Genomic DNA, 27,235 nt, shown 5'->3' on the forward strand with positions numbered 1-27,235 from the left:
TACAATATGTCACATCATTACTTAAATATATATTAAGTGAAAAGCATGTCACCAAATAAGGTCATGCACATTGATCATTAACAGGTTGTAGAACATAATTAGTATGGCATGTTCTACAAACATCAGGCGTGAAAACATAACATGTCGGTCAATATATCATGTTATACCAGCTAATATGTGAGTGGTCTTTGATTTATATTGCCCAATATAATGTAAACCATGAACTTTACATGTAAATGTTAAACTTTATGAAGATTTTTTCCTTCAAAATTGTCAAGTCATTCATTTTAATATCAATTCTGTTTCTGCTATTACACATTTTAAAATAGTTTTCTATTAGACTTTTAATAAATTCATATCATTTCTCTGTCAATATTCTATTGTCCTGAAGAAATTTTATATTGCTCGTGTCATTGGTGACACACCAGGGCTGTCACTGTTCTTTTTGGTACAGGGTCCGGGTCCCATTAGACTGGGAAAATTATTGAAGTTTTGGACCAAATTGGGAAATTTTATTTTTCGGGCCTTGTCGAAAATGCGCGAGAAGTTAAAAGTAAAAACGAAACTAACATGATTTAATTTTTTTTATACACACAAAGTAACAGTTTGTGATAATGGGAATTTCTATATGAGTAAATTGGGAATTTTTTTTTTTTCCCAATTCAAAGAGATTGATGGTTCTGCACACACACACACATACACACTATATATATATATATATATAAAAGCACAAAAACCCAACAACACCCTACTTTCTTAAAGTGTCGGATCTGAGAAGATACAAGGCCAGTAAAGAAATTTATAAAAGCACTGAAAAGGCCACGACACTGTTGGTTATTTAAAACTCAAATTTTCGACGCAACCCGCGTCTCTTGATAAAGACGCGGGTTGCGTCGAAAATTTGAGTTTTAAATAACCAACAGTGTCGTGGCCTTTTCAGTGCTTTTATATATATATATATATATATATATAAGTCTATTTTTATCACTTCCTACATATTAGATCAGCTCTTTGCACAAATAAGGCATGTCCTAATTCGCTCCACTTTTAACATTGATTGGCAAGCCTATAAAGACCAAAACACATGTAGTCTGCATTGTAAATACGTTTGTAGAGTAGTGTAGTTGTAGTGCTAGATGTATTTGTATGTAGTTTTTGTTATTATTCTCTGTTGATATTGGCCACATTATGTAATTGTTTTCATTTGTCCTGAAGAAGGGACGCAGGGCTTGAAGCTAACCTTTTGTGTCACCAGTCAAGCCGGACTGATGGGGTATAATTTCAACCAGTCCACAGAAAAATTTACCAGTCCAACAGACAATATTGTAACACTTAAATGTGGGATTTATATTTACAAATCAGATGTGTGTATAAAATTTCATAAGTATAATTTCCAAAATGATGCTTTAGAAAATTAACCAGTCCAATCGGACTTACTAAAAGAAATGTCAGTCAGTCCGCCAGATTTTTAACCAGTCACAGACTGACGGGCATATGTTAATTTCGAGCCCTGGGACGGGTCGTCCCAAAAATTTGATAATCTGGTTGTTCGTGTCGTTGGTCATCTTAGTGCTTTGTATAATTTTTTGTATTTGACCTTGTATCCATGTTGTGGCTCCAACACTTTTAGGTATCGGGTGTTGTTGGAACTTAATGCTTTTATATATATTATATATATACAGGGCTTGAAGCTAACTTTTTATGTCACCAGTCCAGCCGGACTGATACGGTATAATTTCAACCAGTCCGCAGAAAAATTTACCAGTCCAACAGAGTTTTCCAGAAATAATTAAACATATTTCGTTAATGTTATTGAAATGAAATTTAACTCGATATGCCTTGGACAATATTTCAATGTTCAATTAAATGTGGGATTTATATATTACGTCTTCATATATCTACAGATCGAAGCATGCCAAATGTGTAAATAAAATTTCATAAACTTTATATTTTCCAAAATGATGCTTTAGAAAATTAACCATTCCCATCGGACTGACTAAAACAAATGTCAGTCAGTCCACCAGACTTTTAACCAGTCACAGACTGACGGGCATATGTTAATTTCGAGCCCTGTATATATATATATATATATATATATATATATATATACATACATATATATATATATATATATATATAATGAATACAACAAATGACATAGATTTCTTTCCTAATTCTTGAGTGTAGAAATCCTGAATAGCTAAAGCGCACACTTGAAAAACTTTGAGCTTAAGTACTTATGTAATCTACAGATCCCGAGAAGACTGTAACATGAAGTGTTTGCTTGCTCCACTTCAGTATCACTGCGGATATACACTGGATGCAGAAAACGTTTTAAAATTTTTCTTCCCGACAACTAATTTCTGTTACACTACCATGCAAACATTTGTTAATTCAGTGTAGATGTGGTGCACATGTTTGGCTTCAAACAATCAACACTTCCATAAAAAAATTTTAGCAAACGTTGAAAATCTGTCCGCTAAATAATAACAGTAATAATAAATAGGAATGGGTATTGCACATCGAGTCAAGGTTATGCAGGAATAACGTGACAGAAATGCTCATCGTAATGCCTGTTTATAGTTAAAACCTATATCTATGCCTATATGTAAACATTCAACAAAATAGTCAGGAACCTGAAATATCTAAATAAATAAATCATGTCTTATTTCTAAAACATATTTCAAAATATAGTGTGCTAAAACTCAAAGACACACCATCACATAGAAATCAATTCCACATGAAACAAGCTAAATACCAAAACAAGACACAGTGAAAGGTCCCGCCCATTTTTTAACAGTAGTAGTGGTTACACACAAGCGACAGGTCGGTTTTCATTGTATTTATCCATGAAGTACAAAACATTTATAGAAAATATAGCAAACAGTTATCATACCGAAATATACAGGTTCAAAGTGCGTGCAATATACTGAAACAAGGCGAGGGGCTCGGTTTAGCCAAATACAGAAGCCATCATAATTCAAAAACCACCGACCTTGTCTAAGCATTTTAACTCCTCCGTCGGGTACACCGTCTTCTCACACTTCGCACACTTCTTATTCATTATTACTGTAACCAAAAATGATCACATTAATCAAGAACACCCACTTCTGTAATGGAAACACAGTGCACTATTTTCAACTTCCAAATTGGATACTTTCTCACTCTCAGCCTTTTACTGATACGGAAGTGATGTCAAAATCAGCATATGGAATGCAATACCTGTCATTAGATTTATTCGACTTCGCTCGTGTTTTATAGAATTTGAAAGGGACCAACATCAAATCTAGTGGAAACGTTTTCTTTTAATAAATATATCATGCGATATGAAAATTGATTTTGTTTGTCGAGGAACAATATGAAATGTTAATGTGTTTTCCCTTTATTTTACATGCAAAAGTCCCGCTCTACAAAGATATATTCTCGTCAAGAACGACTACTCTGTATAGTGAAGAATACGCATGGATTGTCTCAAAAGTGAAGTTCTAAGTCAAACAACAACAACCCAGCTAGATGTTTTTTATGCTTCCATTAAAATTATCATTTGCAATAAGTGTCATGTTTTTAGACCAGATAGTAATTTCAAGATATATTGGTTCATGATTAAATTGTTGTTCTATCATTTTTAAGTTGGTTTATCGCAAAAACCGAGGCCCCGTGTCTCAGCTAGCAGGTGTGCATGACACGATATTTATAAAGAACCCTTCCATAAGAGGCGAGTATTGGTCTAAATTTTGCAGCCCCTTAACTGGCAATGACTGAGTGAAAAACGTTAAATAATATACGATAAACAGTGGTGGATTTAAGGAGGGCGCACCCCCCCCCCCCCCTCAAATTTTCAAATCTAAGATAATTCGTCATATCTTGTTTAGAAAAATGTACTAAACGATAAAAAAGCAATGATTTCTTCCACTCCCGGAGAAATAAATGACAAAATCTTTTTATTTCTTGAATTACTTTATTGGGAGAACTGAATTTTTTTCAAAAACACTTAAAATTTGCGTCATTTTGTTAATTTCACCTTATAAAAAATGATAGAAAATAGTACAAATGACTAAATAAGAGACATGTTTCAAGCTCTATAAAATCTGTAAAAACCAGGAGCTTCGCCCCCTGCCCCCCCCCCCCCCTGGGCTTCGCCCTGGACCCACTGGGGGCCTCAAAGCCGCCACCAGACCCCCTGCCTCATAAAGTGGCGCCCCCGTAACGGCAATTCCTGGATCCGCCCCTGATAAATCTTTCTTGCTATTAAACTTTCTTGATAATATTAGCCTTGTGCAAAGAAATGACATGATGATGATGATGATGATGATGATGATGGTGATGATATCGTTTCTTTACAAGTACGTAGCTGATGGTACATGTATAGGTATAGATTAAAAGAAGATTCTTCACATTCATTCTCTGTACGAAAATTTAATTTTGATAGTGTTGCTTCAGTATTGGAGCAAGTTGTATACTTGTAGGCTCTATACGGGATCTAAATCTCAGTGTAACGATATTTCATCCTATAGGGTAGAGTGATCTCGAGTCGGACACGGTCTAAAGAGGGGCAACTTTGATGTTGATTTTTACAAAATTCGTGCAATAAATTCATCTTCGTCTGTGATTGACTTAAAATAAAGCAATGATTAAACTTTAAAGAGTTGTATCCCTGCTTTTCGATTACGGTACCACAGTTGATTTTACACCTGACCTCCAAAAGCAGGAAAATGGAAGACCCACCAAGTAATATTTTGATCGATCAAACTTCGGAAACTTAGCAAAAAGTGTCAATGAATTTAATTTGAATGTGTTGATTATAAATATACAATAGATTTAACATTAATATTGAAAATGCAGAATTCATGATTCTTTTTGAAAAGATTTTATTCTGTTTTGAAATATTTAAGTTCAAACACAATGAATCAATTTGATCTAGGGTTAGGGTTAAGTCAAATTTTGCTATTTGATAGAAAGCCGGGCACTGTCTAGCTTTATATCAACAATAAAAATCACATGGAAGTTTGTTTGGAGAATATATATATATATATATATATATATATATATATATATATATATATATATATATATATATAAACTTATCTTATCTTATATATATCACTTTGCATGTGAAAATATAAACTAAAGTTAAATGTAGATATATATGGCACGCCAAATTCACAAAAATGAGCTAAACATAGTTTCACAGTTGATAAACTAGGTTTATCGACTGTAAACTATAGTTAACGATTCGTTAACTATAGTTTTCATCCGTAAAACTATATTTAACGGTTGTAAACTATAGTTTACAAATGCTAATCCAAGTTTATCTGTCTTTAGTTAAACGTTAACAATAGATTTTACTGATAAATACAAATTCACATTTGTAAACTATAATTTACATTCGTTAACTATAGTTCACAATTGTTAATCCTAGTTTCACAAATTCTGATACTATATTTATCAGATAAGCTATGTTTAACATTCGTTAATTATAGTTTTTGATCGTAAACTATAGCTAACTGCCATTTTTACTCATACACTATATTAAACAAAACTGTGTTTATCACTTTTTTGTGAATTCGGCGCATTAAATGACTATAAACTATATCTAACAAACCGTAAACTATCATTTACATTCGTTAATAATAGTTTAGACTTGTAAACCGTAGTTTACAATCGTGAAATCGTATTTATCAGATAAACTATGTTTTGCAATCGCTAATGATTGTTTTCATTGTTAATTATAGTTTACGCTTGTGAAACATAGATTATCTGTTAAAGGACACATGACACAAAAAATTATTTGTCTGTAATCATTGTCTTTATAATCCTTAAGTCAGATTCTCACACTGAATCTGTTAAACAAGCATCTGATAACAAGGCACAGCTGGAAATAGTAATCTGTAAACACCAGCCGAAGCAGTTCTCCGAGCAGTGCCGACAGTTAATGAGATAAGAGTCACGTGTGTGTTATATACGTCAGAGGTGAGCTTCTTGCAAATTCTCACCGTAACGTATTCAATACAATGGCTGAAGACTTATCAGAACTCTGATTTGTTTAAGAAATAACAAAATTCAATTGCAGTAAACTATTATTGGAAATCATGTAATAAACTTAAACTTTGATATTCACATTTGCAGCAGATTTAGGTTGTTGATCCTCCTTCCCCCAAGCTCTAAATTGCTAAACATATATAAATATGTACCAGTATGTATATCGTGTATATATTGAAAAAAAAATCAACAACAAAAATTCCGTATATGTCTAATGAATTGACATCATGGCATTCTGAACCCCTTATCTATAAAAATGTATGTCACATATAAATAATGTAAGAAACCTACCATAAAACGAATGTAGGAAAAAAAGTCACGGATGAAAAATCACAGGAAAATAAGTCACAGGAAAAAAAGTCACAATATATATTTTGTATAAAAATCACATAGATGTATGAAAAAAAGTCACAATATATATTATATTATATGTATAGGGGAAAATTCATAGTATATATTTTGATAGAAAAGGGTCACATATACAAAGGGGGAGAAAGTCACAGTATATATATTTTGAAAGAAAACTACATATTTACATATTTATATATATATATATATATAAAAGTCAATTATTATATAAGGAGAAAAGTTTTACTTAAATTTGATTCAAAGTTAGAAGATTCCATGTTTTTTATAATCATTTGCAACAAACAAATAACCCCAATAAAAATTAACTTTTAAGTATTTACAACAGTTGTTGACAGGGACTGTTGAGATTAATTAGTGGCTTCACAAGGCACCTTTCCCCTTTTCTAGACAGTGTATTCCCTGTATAAGTAGACAAAATGGCATCAGTTTACAATCTTTGAAGCCATACATAGGATGAAGGAAAAAATATGTTTGTTTGTTTTTTTTTAGCAAATGTTAACTATTCATCGGTGCTTTATTTTTCCTACGTATGGTCAAAGTCACTCTTTATAAATATTGTGACTTTTTTTCCTTGGTATAGGCAAAAACAATCAAAAATTTTGAACAAAAGAAATTGTGACTTTTTTTGCTAGGTGTGGTCATAGACACTCTTTATACATATTGTGACTTTTTTTCCTGTGACTTACTTTCCTGTGACTTTTTTTCCTACCCAGATTGTGACTTTTTTTTTCCTGTGACTTTTTTCCCGTTTACCCATGAAGACAGGGATTATAAAAAATGATCTTTGTTTTCTTTTGGTAACAATTTTCTCTAGCAAATTGCACCCCCTCCCCAAATTTAAATTTGAATCCTGATACAAAATACGAATAGTAAAAAACAGTTAACTTGCAGCACATATGTAATCATATTGTAAAAAAAAAAAATTAGTTTTTTTTTACCTGAAGTATTTGTCGCTTTCTATATGCACCATACCCAGATGGTTTTTTTTCTCTCAGTATTTGATCAAGTTGAACATTCACCTTGGGTAGGCCACTCAGCATCGGGTACAGCATCATCTTTTAACTGAGCAAGAGCATTATGATAACCTAATTCAGCTAACCGGGGTGGATAACGAGAATACTGATCTGGCGTAAAGTGTTTCTCACATATTTTACTGTATTTGGTTAATGTAAGGTCTCTTCTGTGACAGTAATGTACCCATGCTTTTTGAAGACCTGCATCTTTGGGGAAACGAAAAAATGACACATTTTTGTCCACTTTTGAAGAGGTTGAACAATTATAAACAGCACAATACGGCATCCTTACAAACTATATGAATAACTCTTTAGACACAAAGAAATATGAGTGTGCATGTTCTTTGTTTATGACAGCATTTAACCCATTACTGGTAATTAGGGAAACTGTTTGTCTTTGATCAGTGATAAGAAAGATTTATAGTATCTCTTCTGTAGAAGCATATAGCATCTCTGTGCTGTAGCTCATCTCTGACGTCACCCCGACTGTTTCCGATCTCTGGGGTTTAGAATATGCATATTGAGGTCAGGCTGCTTATCAGTACAGTGTTACAGCTTTAGCTGTGAAACGGATGCGTGTTTAACAGATTCAGTGTGAGAATCTGACTTAAGGATTATAAAGACAATGATTGCAGATAAATACTTTTTTGTGTCATGTGTCCTTTAACTATGGTTTACAGATGTGAAATATAGATTAACGTCGTTAACTATAGTTTACGGTCCGCAAACTATAGTTTACAGTCGATAAACCTAGTTTATCAACTGTGAAACTATGTTTAGCTCATTTTTGTGAATAGATATAACAGGAAATGAATGTTGTCAAAATAGTGCCCCGCCCTCCCTGATTCTATGTCACAGGCACTTGTTTCTGTAAATAACTTACGACCTCTGTATACTAGTTATTATTAGTATACAGAGGTCGTAAGTTATTTACAGAAACAAGTGCCTGTGTTCTACGTGCATGGTTGGTACAACTTGATTTATTATAGGGCACCTGATTTTGAATAATCCATAGGACCTAATTGGATTTAAAAAATAAAATAAAAATCAAGTACTGTACCTTTAGGACTGTGTCACGATTTTATTGAGTTCACAAATGTAAATGATAAAATAATTGTTAATAGCATACCAGTAATAAGTTACTTGCTTGTATAATTCGTGCATTTGATAAACATGAATGTCCAACTCAGTATCAAATGTGTCCGAATTGCAAACGAATTTCGATGTTGGGAGTTTATCGCATCTGAATGCATTGTGGTGTAAAATATGGGGGTGATCCTAGACAGTTCCTGGCTACACTCATAAAGCTGTACAGGAGACAGTTCCTGGCTACACTCATAAAGCTGTACAGGAGACAGTTCCTGGCTACACTCATAAAGCTGTACAGGAGACAGTTACTGGCTACACTCATTAAGCTGTACAGGAGACAGTCCCTGGCTACACTCATTAAGATGTACATGAGACAGTCCCTGGCTACACTCATTAAGATGTACAGGAGACAGTCCCTGGCTACACTCATTAAGCTGTACAGGAGACAGTTCCTGGCTACACTCATTAAGCTGTACAGGAGACAGTTCCTGGCTACACTCATTAAGCTGTACAGGAGACAGTCCCTGGCTACACTCATCAAGATGTACAAAATTTACAAGTCCCTCATTTTTTGTTCAGAAATTTTATATTTGTACATGTACTTATTGCAACCAAATTAAGCCAACATATATATGGGCACGAATTGTGCTCCTTTGTTAGCTGACATGCTTTTTATATTCATACGAGGCAAAAGTTTATTCAAAAGCTTCTGCATGAAAAGAAAAGAAAATCTTTTTAACATTTATACACCGACGATGTCATTCTCTACCCAGAGTTCCGTGCGCTCCTCGCACTACACCTCTGTCAACGGCTTTTTACAGAAATCTTGTAAAAGTTTCTATTATCTAACATTTATGTTTTGGACTAAATATTTAGTCATATTATGATATGTCTTTGGTGCAGTTAAATTGATGCTTACTGTAAATTGTTTAAAATCGCCGTTTTCTGATCATAAATTTGGAACTACTTCGTAATATGCGTATGAATGTAGGACATACACATGGTGAAGATTTAAATGTAAACATGGAATCAAAAGTAAGAAAGGCTGTGAAAATACGATAAAACTTGTAAAATAGGAGACAAACAGCTAAATGGTAAATATGTACTTATAAAGTGTCAGTGGGCTATGAAAAGAGCCTGATGTATTACCTATTGCCAGGACTTTGAAAAGGAAAGGAAACCGAGAGTAATTGTTTATATCATGTGAGTATATTGTCACGTGATTTCAAGCGTTGACAGAGGTGTATGTGAAGCTTGCGTAACACGCCCTCTGGTGAGAGAATGCGACGATGTTTTATCTCTCAACACTAAACATTTCATTCATAATTATGTCGATTCTATATATCCCAGTGAACCCGAAATAAAAGCTACCACATAGTCTTCCACATCTTCTTCGTACTTAGATATTTTATTGAACATATAGACCTATGTTAACGACAAACCAACAACTCGGCTTTATGACAAACGAGATGACTTCAGCTTCTCCATCGTCAACTTTCCATATTTATGTAGCAGTATAGGCCAATCCGAAAACATGAGTTATCTTTCCTTGATCCGGAACGTAGTGCCCTTGCGTAACAGTAGTTCAAGACTTCCGGGTAGTATATTCGAGAAGCGTCATTATCAACAGTGCAGAAGACCGCAAAGATATTGCTGTATAATTTTACAGTAATCATGCCAACAAATATGTTAACGTTAATCAAAAATCCCAATGCATAAGTTTACTTCATACACGTAAAAATAACCAACTTTGCATGTAAAGATAATAGAAAATTAATGTTGTAAGTAGAGGAGGACCCCCCCCCTCTCCCCGATAGACTGTTCTATCGTTAAAGTGATGTAATTTCCTACGGCGGGCCTGTCATGAGACGCAGTTAGATTATTCTAACTACCCTTCCCCCTCCCACTTTCCAGGATTTCACGTGTTTTATGACTGAAATTAGTATATATCATATATTGCATACATTTCATCAGGATCTTTAGCCCGTGTTTCAATAGTCAGATTTATAATAAAATATCAGAAGTTACTTGTTCAATATAAATGTAGTACATTCAGCGATAACAGTTCTGCCACGATGAACGTCTAGGTATGTCGGACTGACACCTCTGGATTTTGAAAATGTCCATCTCTTTGATTGGCGAGTAAAATTTATCCCAGCCTGTACTTGTAAGTGAGAGTCCACTGACAGATTTCCAGCTGACTACTCACAAATTTTATACAGTTTCAAATACAAGTATAACCATAAAGAAATTCATCGTCACAAACCATCTTTAAACTGACATTTACACATACAATTGTTTTGAAAATAAAATAACTTATAATTGAACGCCCTGAATTTATAGTCGGCAAGAGTGTGTACCTGTAAATACAGCCATTTGGGGTAAAATATTTGGAGTTTTACTCAAATTATTTTGTAAATTTGTGGCGAAAAGGGGGATCTAAATCTGTCATTGCAATTTCTGTTATGACACGATACGTGCCTATATATAATCAAGTACATTTCAAGGGGGCTAAAACGAATAAAAAAGGGAAGATACAGAGACGTCAAAAGCATTCTATTGCATGGGGGTTAAACTTACCTTCCCCCAGAAAGCCTTTGTACGGTACATTTGAGAATATAACCCCCCCCCCCCCCCCCCCCCCGCGGACCACACAGGTCTATGAAAACTAATTTATTTCAATCGAGCAATATTGAATAAAATTAATTTTTTTTTTTATTTAATTACCTATTTTTCTGCATTTTAAACATCAGTTGATATTTTAAAACAATTTCAGCCTCATGCTGCAGTGTACAAATGATTTGCACACAGAATGAACACGTCCAGGTACTTTGGAGAAAGTTACCCAAACATTGCGATCTCGTTTATTTTTGAAAGAATCGATTGGTAGTGGTGGAATAATTTTTGCGCTGATAAAACAATGAGAGCGTTGATTTCCTAATTTAATTGATTTTTTTTTAAGAGGGGGGGGGGGGGGGCATGTTATGCAAGATCTTTGCACGTGTCCATCCTCGTAAAAACCCGAGCTTTGAGTTGATGAGATACCATCATCTCTTGAGAATCAGAAGTTCTGTACTGATTTCATACAAAATAATTATGTCAGTCGTTATTGGAGACATATGTAAACAAATGAATGTCTGCGTGATTTCCAATTCAGTTTTTAACCCCCCAACCACAACCCCCGAAAAATCATAGCCGACTCGATCAAGAAATTCGTTTTTGTTTCCATTAACATTTTCTTACTCTCTCGTACAAATGATTTCAACTGTTTACGATTTTGAAGAACACCCATACTAGTATAACTCTTATAATGTATGCGCAGCCTGAGTGTGTTACTACCCGGAAGTTGTCATATTCACACTAAATGTAAGAATACAAAGAGAGATAACTCACGTTTTCGGAAAGGCCTATTTCCTTATCACCTGCATGTGGTGTTTATGTCTCTCAAATGATTCGATACGCAAGAGCTTGTTCTGCGTATGGTAAGTTTTTAAATCGAGACAGGCTACTGACAAACAAGTTGATACTACAGGGGTTTCAACAGTCTCGTTTAAAGTCAGTATTAAACTATTTTGCAAATTCCATGGTCGTTATAACGATCTAGTTTACCAATACAACTTATCATTGGGTAAAATGCTGTCTGACATGTTAGGCCGTTTTTTTACATACTATTACTCCGATTATCTGATCAAGATATAGCGCTTACGGCAGGTGTGGCCGGTCGACAGGGGATGCTTACTCCTTTTAGGCGCCCGGTCTCACCTCTGACATTTTCGGAGGTCCGTGCTTGCCCAACTCTTAATTTTGAGTTATGAGATTGATCACTGTTCGTTATCTTCACCTTTTCATATGGCGAGTTGTCTTGGGGGGCGAGTTGTCCAGCATTAATTCTCTAGCGTTATTGTAATTTTGATTTTCTAATCTAAAACGCTTAATCAATTCAGGCATCCACTATTGCCCTAATCGTTTGCGATATCCTAGTGGTCAGAGCGCTCGCTTTGCAGACAGGAGGTTTCGGGTCCGATTTTCGATTCTACCGCCGTTTCAAACCTAAAACATTACAACATACATATTCCATTATCACCTGCATATGGTGTTTATATCTCTCAAACTGATTCGATATGCAAGAGCTTGTTCTGAGGGTGATCAGTTTTTGAATCGAGGAGGGCTGCTGGCAGGCAGGTTGATGCTACAGGATTCGGCAGTCTCGTTTAAAGTCAGCATTTCGTAAATTCTACGCTTGTTATAATGATGTGGTACATATATTAGTATCTCACAAGTGGTCATCAATTTCAGAAGCTTACAGAAGGTAGAAACTGATTATTCAGAACGACTTAAGAGGATGATCGGTGGGGAAATACATGTAACATATGTTGGGTAATTTATTGGTTCTGTATAAAAATAATTTCATTCTAGAAGGGGGGGGTATGTACATAATATCTATATAAGCTATCCACACTTCAGGTGCCTTTGTTTCAGACGTACCTAAGTCTTCATTGTCATTTCTGTTTTAAAGTAAACATAGACAAGTTTTATTGCAATACTTGCCAATATTTTTAAAATTCAGTTGTTGCATTTTAAAAATTTTGGTTACTGTAACATTATACACAGTCATTACGTCAATATTTTCGAGGCGTCATTGTGGAAAACCTACAGTAGTTTGTCGAAACCACACACTTCAACATTGCTGTGAATATTGCAGAGGAACTCAATGACAGGTCAAAGTTAAGAAGAATATGTAAATCTAACGAAATGAAGGATAAAACAACGTAGTATTTTCAGACGCCGCCATTTTTGGATGGCCGTAATTTAAGTTACGGACCCCCCCCCCCCCCCCCCTATAATATACCACCGTGTCTTACATTACTTTTACAAATTATATAATACACCGTGTAAATGCTGTGAAATAAAGTGAAAAGATCGCCCTTTGTATCCCAGGATTGAAATCAGCTGTACGGAGACTGCAGGGTGTTGCATTCAGAAAACAGTAAATTAAATATACCAAAAGTTGCTGGACTTCCATGCCCCTTTAAGACAACTTAGCAAAGCCTTAGAAGTGCTAGGTCTTCGTTTTTTCTTCTTAGACTGTCAAAATGTTGTTACTGAGAACCATGACACATAATATTACAGTCGGAGATTGGCAGTGGTAGAGAGGTGAATGTTTACGGTAGTATGGTCAACAAATTTATATAATAGTATACACTTTTCTCAGTACACAGATGTATTTTTACATCACGTTGTTTCAAATGGTGCTCCAGGATTTTAATTAATTTAAACAGGTTAAAACTTTTCTGGTTTTGTGAATAAAGTCTGGAAAAATGTAATTGAAATGTATATTTGGAAACACGAAGGTATCGGTGATTTTCCTTTACAATTTTGGCGTCTCGATCAGTTTGATGATGTAGCCCAGGAAAACAATTGACATATAGATTTTTAAATAGATTAATCGGATATTGAGTAAATAGAGTAAAAAGTAATTTATAGCTAAAAGAAACTGTATTATACGTGTATATATATATCAGCTTTTAGATTAGTTGTAGTTTTAGTTTCCTTTTCTATTCAGTTTTCTTTTCTATGTAGATAGGAAGGGACAGGTTGTCCTGAAAATTTATTCTCACGAGAAAATTAAATTACCGGTATTGTGTATAGTTTTGGTGTAAATAAACATTACAACAAGTGCATGTCATTGAGCAGTATCACGTCATCTGTTGGTTGTTATGCGTGAGCTTTATACATCAGGCACTAGTAACGTTACTAAATGTGGATTCCGGGAGAATTGATAGACGAAAACTGACCTCAAAACTAATATAAGTCTCACAGTTCTCAGCAGACTCGTCTTTCGTTACAGAGATGGTGTTCCTGGAAATACGGTACTTGTACCAACAGGATGTATCAGCCTGGACAAGGAAATATGTCGGTTTTTAATTTAGAAAAGAGTAAAATAAAATTATTGTGAATCAAGACTATGAGTAAAAAAAACCCATTAGTTAAGGTAGCTCCATCCTCATGTCACTTATCAATATTAATGGTTAAAAGTGGAAAAACTTTATTAATTTCCACTCAATATAGTTTAATTCAATTAATAACCAAAGAAAACGTATATGTTGCCACCTTTTTAAAGATGTCAGACATACAAAAACAGAAGTATATCAACATTAGAAAACACACATTTTCGTTAAACAGAATAATAAAAATAGATAAAAACTTGTTGAAATGACAAAATTTAAATATCAACAGTTTTAAAAGAACTGCTAATTCATAAATATGTATAGATTAATCATGGATATTAGGGAAACCAATGTATAATAGACATCCAGTTGAGGAAATTCCAGCACACGAGTTATTGCCCTTGACAAAAAGATATATTTCTATCATGCGCAAAGTTTAATTTATTAAGATTTTTGCAAAAACCTATGACGTCACATGAGGATCGATCAACCTTAATTTTGCGTACCAGTCACCAGGGTCAGATTTAAAGCTGCACTTCACAAGTCCAGTGGGACATCAAAGGAAATCATATAACGGAAACCATCCTTTTATTTTGGAACCGATATAAAATATACTTAACTATTTATGTTTAGACATATCTATTCAGTGGCGTAAATCGTGGTATCTTGTTTAGAAAAATGTACTAAACGATAAAAGAAGCAATAATTTCTTCCACTCCTGGAGAAATAAATGACAAAATCTTTTGATTCATTGAATTACTTTCTTGGGAGAACTTAATTTTTCCCAAAAACTCTTCAAATTTGCATAATTTTATTAATTTCACCTTATAAAAAATGATAGAAAATAGTACAAATGACTGGATAGGAGACATATTTCAAGCCCTATAAAATTTGTAACATCCAGGAGCTTCCTGGGGCTTCGCCCCCCTGGGCCCCCACCAGGGCGAAGCCCTGGACCCACTGGACCCCTGCCTCATAAAGTGGCGCCCCCCGTAACCGCAATTCCTGGATCCGCCCCTGCTATTGATATAAATAAAAATTCTTTGTTGTGTCGTCGTTGGAGCATGGCGACGAAGTGTTTTGTCCATAGTCTGTCTGTCATACTCTAGAACGTTAAGAGTATATAGGAGAAGGTTCTTTGATATTTTGCATGTGTATTCATTGTGTTATTGTTATTAAATATATATGGAGGGTAATCGTGTTCAAAAATCCAAGCATGTAAACTTGTTAATTGAAACATGCAACCGTGTTAATTTCTTTTTCAACTATGTATGTTTGCAACTCAGGGGGTGTACGTTATGTTTCTCAGAAATGTATACCTCAGTGTTGTACTCTTCATTTGTGTCATCGTTTGATTTCTGATTTTACATTTCTCTTTATAAAAATGCATCATTGTTTCTTAAATTATACGCGGTCATCCCTACAGTATTTCCGTTGGTAGACTTTGTATTTACATAGCTGTACCTTACAACATCGCATCTTACACGTTACAAGTCAACAAATGTCAAGTTTACATGTTTGTCGAATTTCGATATGACCATATATGGAAAGACAACGGAAATCCACGATTTCTACCGAGAACCGAAAGAAAAATCAATGTGCTACACGGGCAGAACACAAGCGGTATTCTCGCTAAATTGTACGTACTTGGGTGAAACGTCACCAATGAACAATATATTTCCGGAATATATGTTAACGTATTTTTAAAAATTCGAAAAATTTATCATAATAAAGTCATATCTATTAGATCTAAAATACATATCTAATTACATAACGAATTTTACGAGGTACAACTGGACTGAAATTACATGTTAGCTTGGTAGGCTATTTTTTTCTTCAATCATATCTAGGGCTAAAATAAATTAAAATACGTATATATTTTTTCATTATAATATGTAGCAATATGTAAGGAAATAGTAGTCAGAAATTTAACTCAACTTAAGTTTTGTTGCACAAAGAATGACAACGAGTATCGGCCACATGACGTGGCTTTTCTGAAAAGGGGGTGGGATTGGGGGCAGAGGAGAAGTCGTCTAAAATTCTTGACAATCTAGCAAAAAAGGGGGACCCCCCCCCCCCCCCCCAAGAACTCCATAAAATATGTTGTCTATTCCAAACTAACAGCCTAAGGAAGGGGGAGGGGCTTAGTCCTTCAATTCATTACAATGTACATGTAGTTGGGGGGGGGGGGGGGGGGTCATCCAATATACCTTACTTTCTATGTGAAAATAACTTTGCACGTAAAAATAATGGAAAATCAATTTTAACGTGCCTGAGTATAAGATGGACGAAATCAGGGATACCAAATGTGATTATCCACTCAAACAACTTCTTTGAGACTTTATCTCCCACAAAATTTATAAAGAGGAACACTTTAACAGAGACGGGATGCCCTTCATTGATTGTGGAAAAAACTCTTTCTACCACATCATTCTTTCAGCCTTTTGACTGGCCCTGTGACGTGCAGTACCACATGACCTCTGCACTTTTGATATTACATACACATACGCATAGGCGCCCTCGGGTGATACCCCTACTAAGATGGGATAATTTCCGATGTCTTAAATTCCTGCTATAAACAGCCCATAATTGTATATTAACAAATAACGTTTTCAATTTTCATAAATATTTTATTCTAAAAAAGAACGTTTATATCTGAATCTTTTAGGCATGTTTGATTAGATATCCATATCATGCACCAAATCACAGCGAAATTTGGACTCTAGAATCCTTTATTTGCAAAGAAAACACTTTTGTTTTATCATTCAGGGACGAATCACTAAAAATCATATAAAATAATTGAGAGCTTGTTTCACTCTTTCGATGGTGAGATCACACTTCATAAGAGGTGTTTTAACAAGCCATTAAATAAAATTTTAGTGTAATGAGCTATCTTAACCGGTGCAAAATATGTGTACTAGCATGTTGGATAGTTTTATCCATACATAAACGTTACATGTCTGTGCACATGCACATCAAGAAAGTATATGTTTATTATTAGGCGTTGGTGTAAATCCATTCTTCGTTACCTTATAGATCATTTTCTGTGTGTAATGCGTAACGTCGAGAACTTGAGACTGTGACACATGTTGATTTGTCTTTTGATATAAAAATTTAGCAAATTCGAGATGCAAATCCGTTGTTAATTTTGGCGCATGCGCAATAGCTTAGTCCTACAAATGGGGAATTCTTTCGTTTCTCGGTAATAATCGTGGATTTCCGTTGTCTTTCCATATATGGTCATATCGAAATTCGACAAACATGTAAACTTGACATTTGTTGACTTGTAACGTGTAAGATGCGATGTTGTAAGGTACAGCTATGTAAATACTAAGTCTACCAACGGAAATACTGTAGGGATGACCGCGTATAATTTAAGAAACAATGATGCATTTTTACAAAGAGAAATATAAAATCAGAAATCAAACGATGACACAAATGAAGAGTACAACACTGAGGTATACATTTCTGAGAAACATAACTTACACCCCCTGAGTTACAAACATACATAGTTGAAACTGAGAAATTAACACGGTTGCATGTATCGATTAACAAGGTTACATGCTTGGATTTTTGAACACGATTACCCTCCATAAATATACACCAAGATTACTGATGTCATTGCAGATGGCACATGTTTCCTGTCCAGGATGTTGTAGATAGTACTATTGTTGTACCAGTAACTATTGGTATTTCTTGGATTGTAGTATTTAGTCCCTTCGAATATCTCTTACTCCTAATTTACTCTGTCACCAACTTTTTGACAAATGTCACGAATTTCGACCAATGCTGAGTACCCAGGGATTGAGACACAACCTTAACCCTCGCCATGCGAGGTATCATCACCATATTGCAATGTATGCGGCAACATATTTTTTATCTAATTTCATGGATAAACGTCATAAATATTAAAAATGTTTATTTTTTATGATCATTCAATCCTAACAAAATTACGAATTAATTAGTGCCAATGTAGTACATATTGAAACAGGCGAATATGTACATGTACTCAAACCCACATATGTTCCTGGAGAAAAATGCATTTGTCATTCAAGCAAATTATTGAAAATGAAACACATTTTATACTTTATTGTCCAAGTTATGACCCATGTAGATTACAATAGTGCGATATATCTTACGTTATATGAAGGAAACTCCCACAATTAACACAATCAATCCTCTGAATTTTAACGTTGCAAGAAGACTAACTTCTGAGTCTTTTAAAAAGAATCGGGGGGGGGGGGGGGGTTGCAAAATATATTGTATAAAATGTAATGCATAAATTATACATTTGTATATGACTGCAATTCAATTATATTTTTGTAATCACTTGATAAAGAATTGAAAAGTTTTCTTGTTCACTATTTTAGGTAAAAATGAGCTTCATTGATAATGGTATTATGTTCCTTCCTCCATTCCTGCAAGGTGAGGGATTGTCAATGTTTCTTTGCTTAATGGCACTAGATACAAATAGATATATTGTAAATATATAATGGATGCATGGGTTGATCTAAATATTATTTTTGGCCTATTATAATTGTAATAAGTACAAATATAATTTTTTTTTTAAAATAGGGACTTGTAAATTTTCTATGATGTTCATAAGTTGAAATATATTTTGCACCCCTCCCAATATATATACATGTAACTCTAAATAAATTTTGTCTTCTGTTTGTTGTTGTTGTTTTTTTGTTTGTTTAATTTTTTGTTTTGTTTTACTTTTGGATTGAGAAATCATAGGAATAAATTGCATGCCATACGGTAAGTTGTATTCATTTTACTTATAAAATCATAAATGTAGTTTTCATTTTTGGGGAAAAAAAAGTTTGTTTCAACTTTGTAGCAATTTGCTGCTTTACAGTTATTCGATATATGGATGAAATCTTTTCTTTTTTTTTAAAATAATCTACTGCATGGCATAAGTTGTTACTCACATCATTTAATAAAACTTTCCAAATAGATCTTTTCACTGTTTTTTCTATGACCCTTTGCATTTACTGATTTGTCCCGATTTCTCACCGTCCTTTGTCTGCCTGGACCATTTCTCTGTCTCTTGTCTTCATTGGACCGGGTGTTTTCCCAAGCTTCTCCACTATCCTTAGAATTTGTTGCTTGATGACTCGATTTTCGTATGGAGAATTTCTGTTTAATATTATCATCACAGTAACCAGACACACAGGTGTTTGTGAACAGGACTTTCGGTACCCCACTCCTTGTATTTTTGGATGTTCAATTCCTTTCGGGAGCGTTTAATATAATCAAATATGTAAAGTTCTTCATAGTGTTTTTTATTTCAATGAAATACACAAATCTCGCATAGACACAATTAATAATAATAATAAATGTATTACCGGTATCACTGGTCATAATAGATGTTCATCTATTATGATCAGTGATATGACATTCGTATGATAACCTAAGATTCAATATTTGTCCACGATACATGAGTGTACAACTTGTTTACAAGTGTTCATTATATATTATCCTCATTTTGACTTTCTTTTCTGTTTATCATTTGGAAATATAAATTCTCTCTTTGCCCACTTTGGGCTCTGAATTAGAAAATGAATAGATATTGATGCATTACTTTTATCATTTTCAGAAATATTTCCTCTATGGTTGCACGATATAAGTTCGGGCTCGAGATGTTTAATGCGCATGCTCACAATTAACTTCCTTTTACCAGTACAATATGTCGAAGAGAGGTATGAAGAACTACTACTACTAATTTATATCCACCGGCATCAACAAAAATAAAGCTTATATCTTAGTATTACACAAACTTACTACAGAATAGGATTTAGATTTTCATCTTCTGAACATTGATACTTTCTATTCGAATTAATATACAAGAAAATAGAAATATGAATCGACGGAAGAATGTAAACACAAGACTTTCATGTGGCTTTGATAAATCAAAATAAGCACAAATCGCACATTTTCACCCGTGGAAGCTATTGGCATCCAAACCCAAGAATTGTGTTTAAATTGATATAACCCAAATAGTGCTTAATATGTTTAATGTTATGATAAATTGCTCGGAATAGCGAGAATTAGAAGGGGGAGGGATAACCTACAGAATTGTATTTGTTGCTCTTGTTTATAGATTTGACTTAGCATTATATTCTACAAACCTGATTGACGTTTTAGTTATAATGTACATGTTCTTTAAAATCTTGCACAGCATTCTATCAGAATATGTTGATGTTAATGTGTGCTATTGCTGGCTATTTACAGGTCGTGGTGGTTCGGCCGGAGGGAAGTTCCGTATCTCCCTAGCCTTGCCTGTAGGTGCTGTCATCAATTGTGCCGACAACACAGGTCTGTATTATGAAACAGCTATTTCACAGATGTTGAAAGATTTATACCAATGTAATCAGGATTTTGCATGGGTAGGTTTATACAGATAGACTAGCCCATGGAACTAACAGGTGAAAATGTTTGCCAGAGAATAAAGCTCTGTGGACATTGTCTTCAACAGGTTGGGAACACTTCCCCTATAGCGAGATATTATCGCTAAAACGTGATTATCCCTCTCTAGCGAAAGTAAATATATTCCGTACAACCAAGAAAAACCACCCGTGGAGTACATCTCGTCGTGTTTCACGTGAAAAGAAGAAAAAGTGCTTAAATGTTTGATACTTCTGCAAATTATTAATCAAAACAAAAACACTCACAATGTGCATTGGATTTAAGACTGCTTCTCTCTTACGTGGCAACTTTGATATGCAATTTCTTGACTTTGTTGTCAATTTCATAGAAACAATTCGCGTCATGTTGAGTATGTGTCGCACTTATTCAGCATTGCACGGATTTACCATTATTTTCAATAAAGACGCCAAAACACCTGTTTTTGGTAATGTTTACTCTCTCATTAAAGAGGGATAATCGCGTTTTAGCGAGAATATCTTGCTATAGAGAAAGTGTTCCCAAACTGTTCAAAGGGGAAGGAGTATGATGGTCAAATGGGTTCAGTTGCCAAATGCTAGATAGTTGGAGTAAAAGTGCACCTGATTAGAAATTCTGAGTCCCAGGTTTGAATCCTGGTCTTGTCTATTACATATATTTGTTGTAAATGAATTTTAAGAAAAATTTGGTGTAGAAAAACAGTTTCTTTTTAATACTTTGTCCTTTGTACTCGCAGTAAATCTTTTCCTATTTACAATTTTTAGGTGCCAAGAATCTGTTTGTCATTGCTGTCAGCGGTATCAAAGGACGCTTAAACCGAATGCCAGCTGCTGGAGCTGGGGACATGTTTGTTGCAACAGTTAAGAAAGGAAAGCCAGAGCTTAGGAAAAAGGGTAAGTGCTCACCACTGCAGAGTTGTCGAAATTTCTAGATCACTGTCAGACATTGGTCTGACTGAGTTAAAGTTTCTGTCAGACCAGACAAAGTTTTGTCAGACCAGATACATGTACCTTGACCTTTTATTGCATAGAAAGAACGAAGAAAAGAAAAAGAACTGCACCAAAGTGCCTCTTATTGTTTTAACAGCAATGCATCTCCCACTCATATCCAGCCAAATATGGTTAGTTTTCCAACCATCTTTGAACTCGTGAACACCACGGAAACCTTCGTAATTTTTTAAGTGGTCCAGGTTCAGTTTCTCCCCCCCCCCCCCCCCCTTCTTACCAAGTTGTTTGTTTTACGTTCCGTCAGAAATTTCCCCTCATATTGAGACATCACCAGCTGTAGGTTAAATACCACAAATTTAGACATATTCTGTGTACTTTGAATCTAGGCCGTAGTAGTTAGGGTCCTTTAACGTATTAAAACCTGCCAAAACACTGGAGGTCATATCTGAAAAACCTGTGACTCTCACTGCTAAATGCTGAGCGTTTGGCAAGGGTATATTTACATCTTAAGTTTGACATGGCCATGACATGAGCAGAAATCAAAACTCACGACCTTCCAGTTAAGAAGCGAACGCTCTATCTCCGAGCTACCACGACCAATCTTTACTTCATGGGTAGAGAACCTTTCACAAATTTGATCCGCCGCATGGCCATGTTGATTGAGTGACCTTCACTTGCGCATCCCTAACCCGAGCTCTAAAATAATCGGATCACACCTGATATTTTCAAGTGGTCATTTGGACAGACATTTTCTAACAACTTATCGGTCCAGGGAATTTTTTACCGGCCTTGTCGACAGGACCTATAAAGAATACAAAGTTAAGGACAGAGCAAACAGCAAAACACGAACTCACGGAAACACCGATACTTCATTTTGTCACTGAATAGACTGTTGTCATCAATGTGCAACATACGTGTTAAAATGGACTGAAGATTTTGACTTGGCAATAAAGTTAAGAGTACTGTAACTAATGTTTTTGTTGATTGAAAAGCGGTCGGGCGGTTAATGAAATGAAAGGAGAAATTTTTTAAGAACATTGAATTTGATATTCAGTTTGATGATTATGATATGGGATATTAAGACATCAGGTTGATTCATTAGATAATGTTATTATGCCAAAATGCGATAAAAAATGCAGCATTTCGTACAACAGTTTTGTACAAAAGTCATCATCTAAAAATTTAAATGATCAATTGGATATCTAATGGTGTCAGTACTATTGTATTTCATTGATTTATTTTTTTTTCATGCATAATAAAAGGTTTTTAAACTTGAAACCTAAAACCTGATAATCATATGATTAAAGCTGATGAACTTAAAAGGTTAAGATTCAAAGGCAAAGATGATTAATTTTTTTGCCAGTTTAGAGCAAGTTGTGTGCATTGAAATGACCACCCGTAATTTGACATTTTCAGTAATGCCTGCTGTAGTAATTCGACAGAGGAAACCCGTACGGCGGAAGAATGGGGTGTTTATATACTTTGAAGATAATGCAGGGGTCATTGTTAACAACAAGGGAGAAATGAAAGGTTTGTATAGTGTTTTATTTTCCATTTGAGAATTTTTCACTCCTACCGAGCGGTCACCAGTTTTAGTTGACTTGCAGTGCTATATAGACTTGTGTGTAGTGCTCAGGGCCATAGGAGTGAGGGTCCTTTTACTTCTTTATCATGCCAACACCTACTGTGACATTGGACCTCCTTTTTAAAGGTCATTCCCAAATGACTGTGGACTTTTACTTATAATATAGCTTGGTGAATGAACAGTTAATACCCCAGTGATCGACTTTCTTTGTTAATGAACAGAAATCTGTTAATTTTGCTTGATAAAACCGATATTTTCATAAGGCATCCGATAGATTTTAAAATCTGTTCTTATCTGCTTGTAATTTGTAAATTCATCTTATTTAGATGTTCAGGTAATTCCACCCCTCTAGAATTATAGGTTCAATCAAATAATATATCTTAGTAACAAATAAAAATGATAAAATAAGTATGTTGCGGTATTGATAAAAAATTTTTTTTTATCAATTAGCACACCTGTATCAACGTCAAAAACTGTTTCTTTGAAAGATATAAAAATATGTGTGAAAAATAAAGGAAATCTATCGCATAATGGACTTGTTAAAGAATTTAATGAAAACGGAGTTATTGCCATTGGATTTGATATTTTTAAACATATAATTGATTCTTCGTACATAACTTAGACTTTTGAAAAAGTCTCCAACAAAGTTTATGTTCCTGTCATGGATAAATCTTATTAAACCATTGATTGCGAAATCTTATGACATAGCAGGAGGATGGAGCTACGTTAAACAATTGAATTCTTTTTGTAACGGCATTCACTATGTAAACATACAAGTGTAAGCTTAATTGGGTAATGTACAGACATGATTTTTCTCCTCTTTAAAGTGGAATTCCACTTTCTGAACTGGAAAAATCCTTTCTCTATATAACGATTCCGCTTCCGGAAATTTGTAGGTTCAATAAATTTCACCATTTAAGACGAATTTTATTTACGGGAATATCCGGTTGGGACTTTGAATTTTACATAGCGGTCAGTATTTCGTCATTGTATTCATCTAGTTGATTGGTTGAATCAACCAATATGATATCACCCAATCAGCAGAATGTACACTGATTGTAAACACTTTGGCCTTACAAAAATGTCTGTAAAAGTTGTATGCACTTTAGAATCTGTGTTGTTTTGCTCACCTGAGTCAAAGGCTCAAGTGAGCTTTTCTGATCAAAATTTGTCTGTTGTCTGTCGTTGGCGTCGTTGTAAACTTTTCACATTTTCATCTTTTCCAGAACCACTTGGTCAGTTTCAACCAAACTTGGCACAAAGCATCCTTGGGTGAAGGGCTTTCAAGTGTGCTTAAATGAAGGGCCATGCTCCCTTCAAAGGGTAGATAATCACAAAAATGCAAAGTTAGGGTAGGGTCAATTAAAAATCTTCAGAACCACTGGGCCAGAGGAGCTGACATTAACATGAAAGCTTCCTGACATAGTGCAGATTCAAGTTTGTTCAAATAATGCCCCCCGGGGCTAGGTTGGGGCCACAATAGGGGATCAAAGTTTTACATAGAAATATATAGGGAAAATCTTCTTCTCAAGAACCATTGGGCATTTACTTGAAAGCTTTCTGACATAGTGCAGATTCAAGTTTGTAAAAATCATGGCTTCCATGGGTAGGATGGGGCCACAATAGGGACTAAGATTTTACATGCAAATATATATGGAAAGTGAGCAATGTGGCCCATGGGCCTCTTGTTGGAGAAGTTGCAGCCTTCGTCATAGGGCAATATAATATTTTTTTTTAAGTCTAAGCAAACGGGGAATAATATTTGATACAAGTTTCATTGCACTGTTCAATAATAGAGGAATTTGAAAGACATGGAGAGTATTGATGAGATGATGATGCTGGTTCTTGTGACTTTGAATTAGAAACATTTAAGTTAACTTTTGATGTTTTTACTGCATGATACCCAATCTTTACCAGAGGGTGTACTTTTAGTAAAAGTGAAGCTTGCATAACACCCTCTGGTAGGGGAAATTTTTAAGCTTTAAAGAATAGGGAAGACAATAGATCAATGTTTTTTTTTTTAGATGCTCTCGAAAAATCCATAATGTCTCCACTTTTTTTGTGATTGATCGAAAAGCAGTCTCTATATTTAGTGTAGTAGTTTAGATAATAGTGTGGTCGGTATTATCTCCCTCAATATAGGAAATTATGATACCTCATCATTTAATTTACATTTTTCAAATTTCTCAAATGATTGTACAGTGCAGAGGAAGTTTGAGGAGGTTACAGGGTTACAATTCATTTGATGAATGTACCGTCTGATTTTGTTTTATAGGATCAGCCATTACAGGACCTGTAGCAAAGGAATGTGCAGATCTTTGGCCCCGTATTGCATCAAATGCCAGCTCCATTGCATAAAATGTACAAAATAAAGAAGAAAAAAAGCCCCCATAGAGTTGTTCTGTTTGTGACAAACTCCCAAACTATTTTCATAATTGGTCATCAGATACTAGTATCAGCACTGGCTGAAATACACAAATCTAGAAGGAAAAAAAACACCAAGAGGTTTTTGCTGTGTTCTTGTTATTTTGCCTGTTCTTCTCTCTCAGCACTTAAAAATGTCAGATGCCGCTCACCATAACCAGTTCATGAAAGTATTATATATTCAAGGATATGATATGCCAATGCATCTACAGTGTGTAGTTGTGTTTTCAGATTGAAGGGATTGGGGGTAAGGTCTATTAACGGAACTCTTTGGGGGTGGGGAATTCCAAAATTCAACAGATATAACTTGTCTTTGGAAATCAGAAGAGAATGACTGAGCCTACAAAGTAGTATCAAGATCAAGGGATTCTAGTGACCATGAACTGGCATAATTTTAGAACTGGGACTGATTGGCATCTTCATAAATGATCAGAGGATGGGACTTGCAAACTGGTATCAAGGCCAAAGTGACGTTGAGCATAAAACTAGCATTGCTTCAGAACCAGGCTTGGATTTCTTGATAAAATCCATCTTCACAAGTCAAGGGTTATTGATTCGTTACTGTGAGGTAACAAATCAAGAACCTTTGACTTGTGAAGATGGATTAAATCTCAAACTCTAGTTTTCTTTTCTTTGATCAATCAAAACTTGAGTCATGGACAAGTTACCCTAAACATAGTTGTCTGTTCCTTTTTATTTCCGTGCAGAATTACGGGTAATGTCCACACTTGTGGGCCCCCTTCCAGGTATAAAAACTGGGATTGATAGAGACGTGGGATCTTAAGAGGATACAATTAAAGTGTAGATCAAGTGACTGCTTTGTTTTTAAAAAATTCTTTTACTCAAGAACTGATACCAACAGAGATATGGAATCTTCAGAAATGATAAAAAGGATGCTGTGACTGAGAAACTAGTATTGACCTTGGTCATAAATACTCGTATTACTTCAGAATTGGGACCAATAGGGACGAGGAATGTTCAGGACTGATTAAAGGATGTTGTGACCTACTAACCAGTATCAAGGTCAATTGACTCCAGCGACCTTGAACAAACATTGACTCTCGTTGACATGGATTTTGTACAAGGTAGTGATTAATAAGGGAGAAAAATGGTAGGACTCGGAAGAAGCCCACTTTCATACAGCCAGTATTTCGTTTGGGAGACTATAATCGGCTTGTGATATCTATATTGTTTAAACTATGAACTCGAGAATTTTGATTTGAAGAAAGAACCACACACGCTCCAGTAGCTGGTCTACATGTAAGAGTAGAGGGGGTTGCTACTGGTGTTGGATGAAACATTTTGCCCCTTAACAAATATTTCTAAATCTTTTTCTTATGAATGAGGCCATGGTTACTCTTAGCTCAAACGAGTTTTTATGATCACCTGATGTCTCTGTCCATTCGTCTGTAT

General features: G+C 34.9%; 2 protein-coding genes across 11 annotated transcripts in view; one reads left to right on the forward strand and one right to left on the reverse strand.

The window, feature by feature from the left end:
• The window catches only part of LOC125683484 (LIM zinc-binding domain-containing Nebulette-like), a 28,230-nt gene extending 25,018 nt beyond the window's left edge, over window positions 1-3,212 (reverse strand). For all 10 annotated transcript variants that reach the window (XM_056140081.1, XM_048924708.2, XM_056140080.1 and 7 more), the window contains exon 1: window positions 2,996-3,212. In XM_056140081.1, coding sequence (XP_055996056.1) covers window positions 2,996-3,064 — 69 coding nt within the window. In that variant the 5' untranslated portion in view covers window positions 3,065-3,212. The remainder of the gene's footprint in view (window positions 1-2,995) is intronic.
• A 16,853-nt stretch (window positions 3,213-20,065) lies between these two features.
• Window positions 20,066-25,785, forward strand: LOC125683497 (60S ribosomal protein L23). The gene is made up of 5 exons (XM_048924724.2): window positions 20,066-20,163; window positions 20,696-20,779; window positions 21,631-21,759; window positions 23,230-23,343; window positions 25,674-25,785. The coding sequence occupies exons 1-5, from the start codon at window positions 20,151-20,153 to the stop codon at window positions 25,754-25,756; spliced, it is 423 nt and encodes a 140-aa protein (XP_048780681.1). The 5' UTR covers window positions 20,066-20,150; the 3' UTR covers window positions 25,757-25,785.
• The last annotated feature ends 1,450 nt before the right edge of the window (window positions 25,786-27,235 follow it).

Source organism: Ostrea edulis, chromosome 6, assembly GCF_947568905.1.
Source record: "Ostrea edulis chromosome 6, xbOstEdul1.1, whole genome shotgun sequence".
In the NCBI taxonomy this organism is placed as follows: domain Eukaryota; kingdom Metazoa; phylum Mollusca; class Bivalvia; order Ostreida; family Ostreidae; genus Ostrea; species Ostrea edulis.

Excerpts from the sequence above, each read along its gene's own strand:
- LOC125683497 (XM_048924724.2), top strand. Across the intron at positions 20,780-21,630 it reads CAATTGTGCCGACAACACAG|GTGCCAAGAATCTGTTTGTC; the intron begins GTCTGTATTATG and ends TACAATTTTTAG. Across the intron at positions 21,760-23,229 it reads GCCAGAGCTTAGGAAAAAGG|TAATGCCTGCTGTAGTAATT; the intron begins GTAAGTGCTCAC and ends TGACATTTTCAG.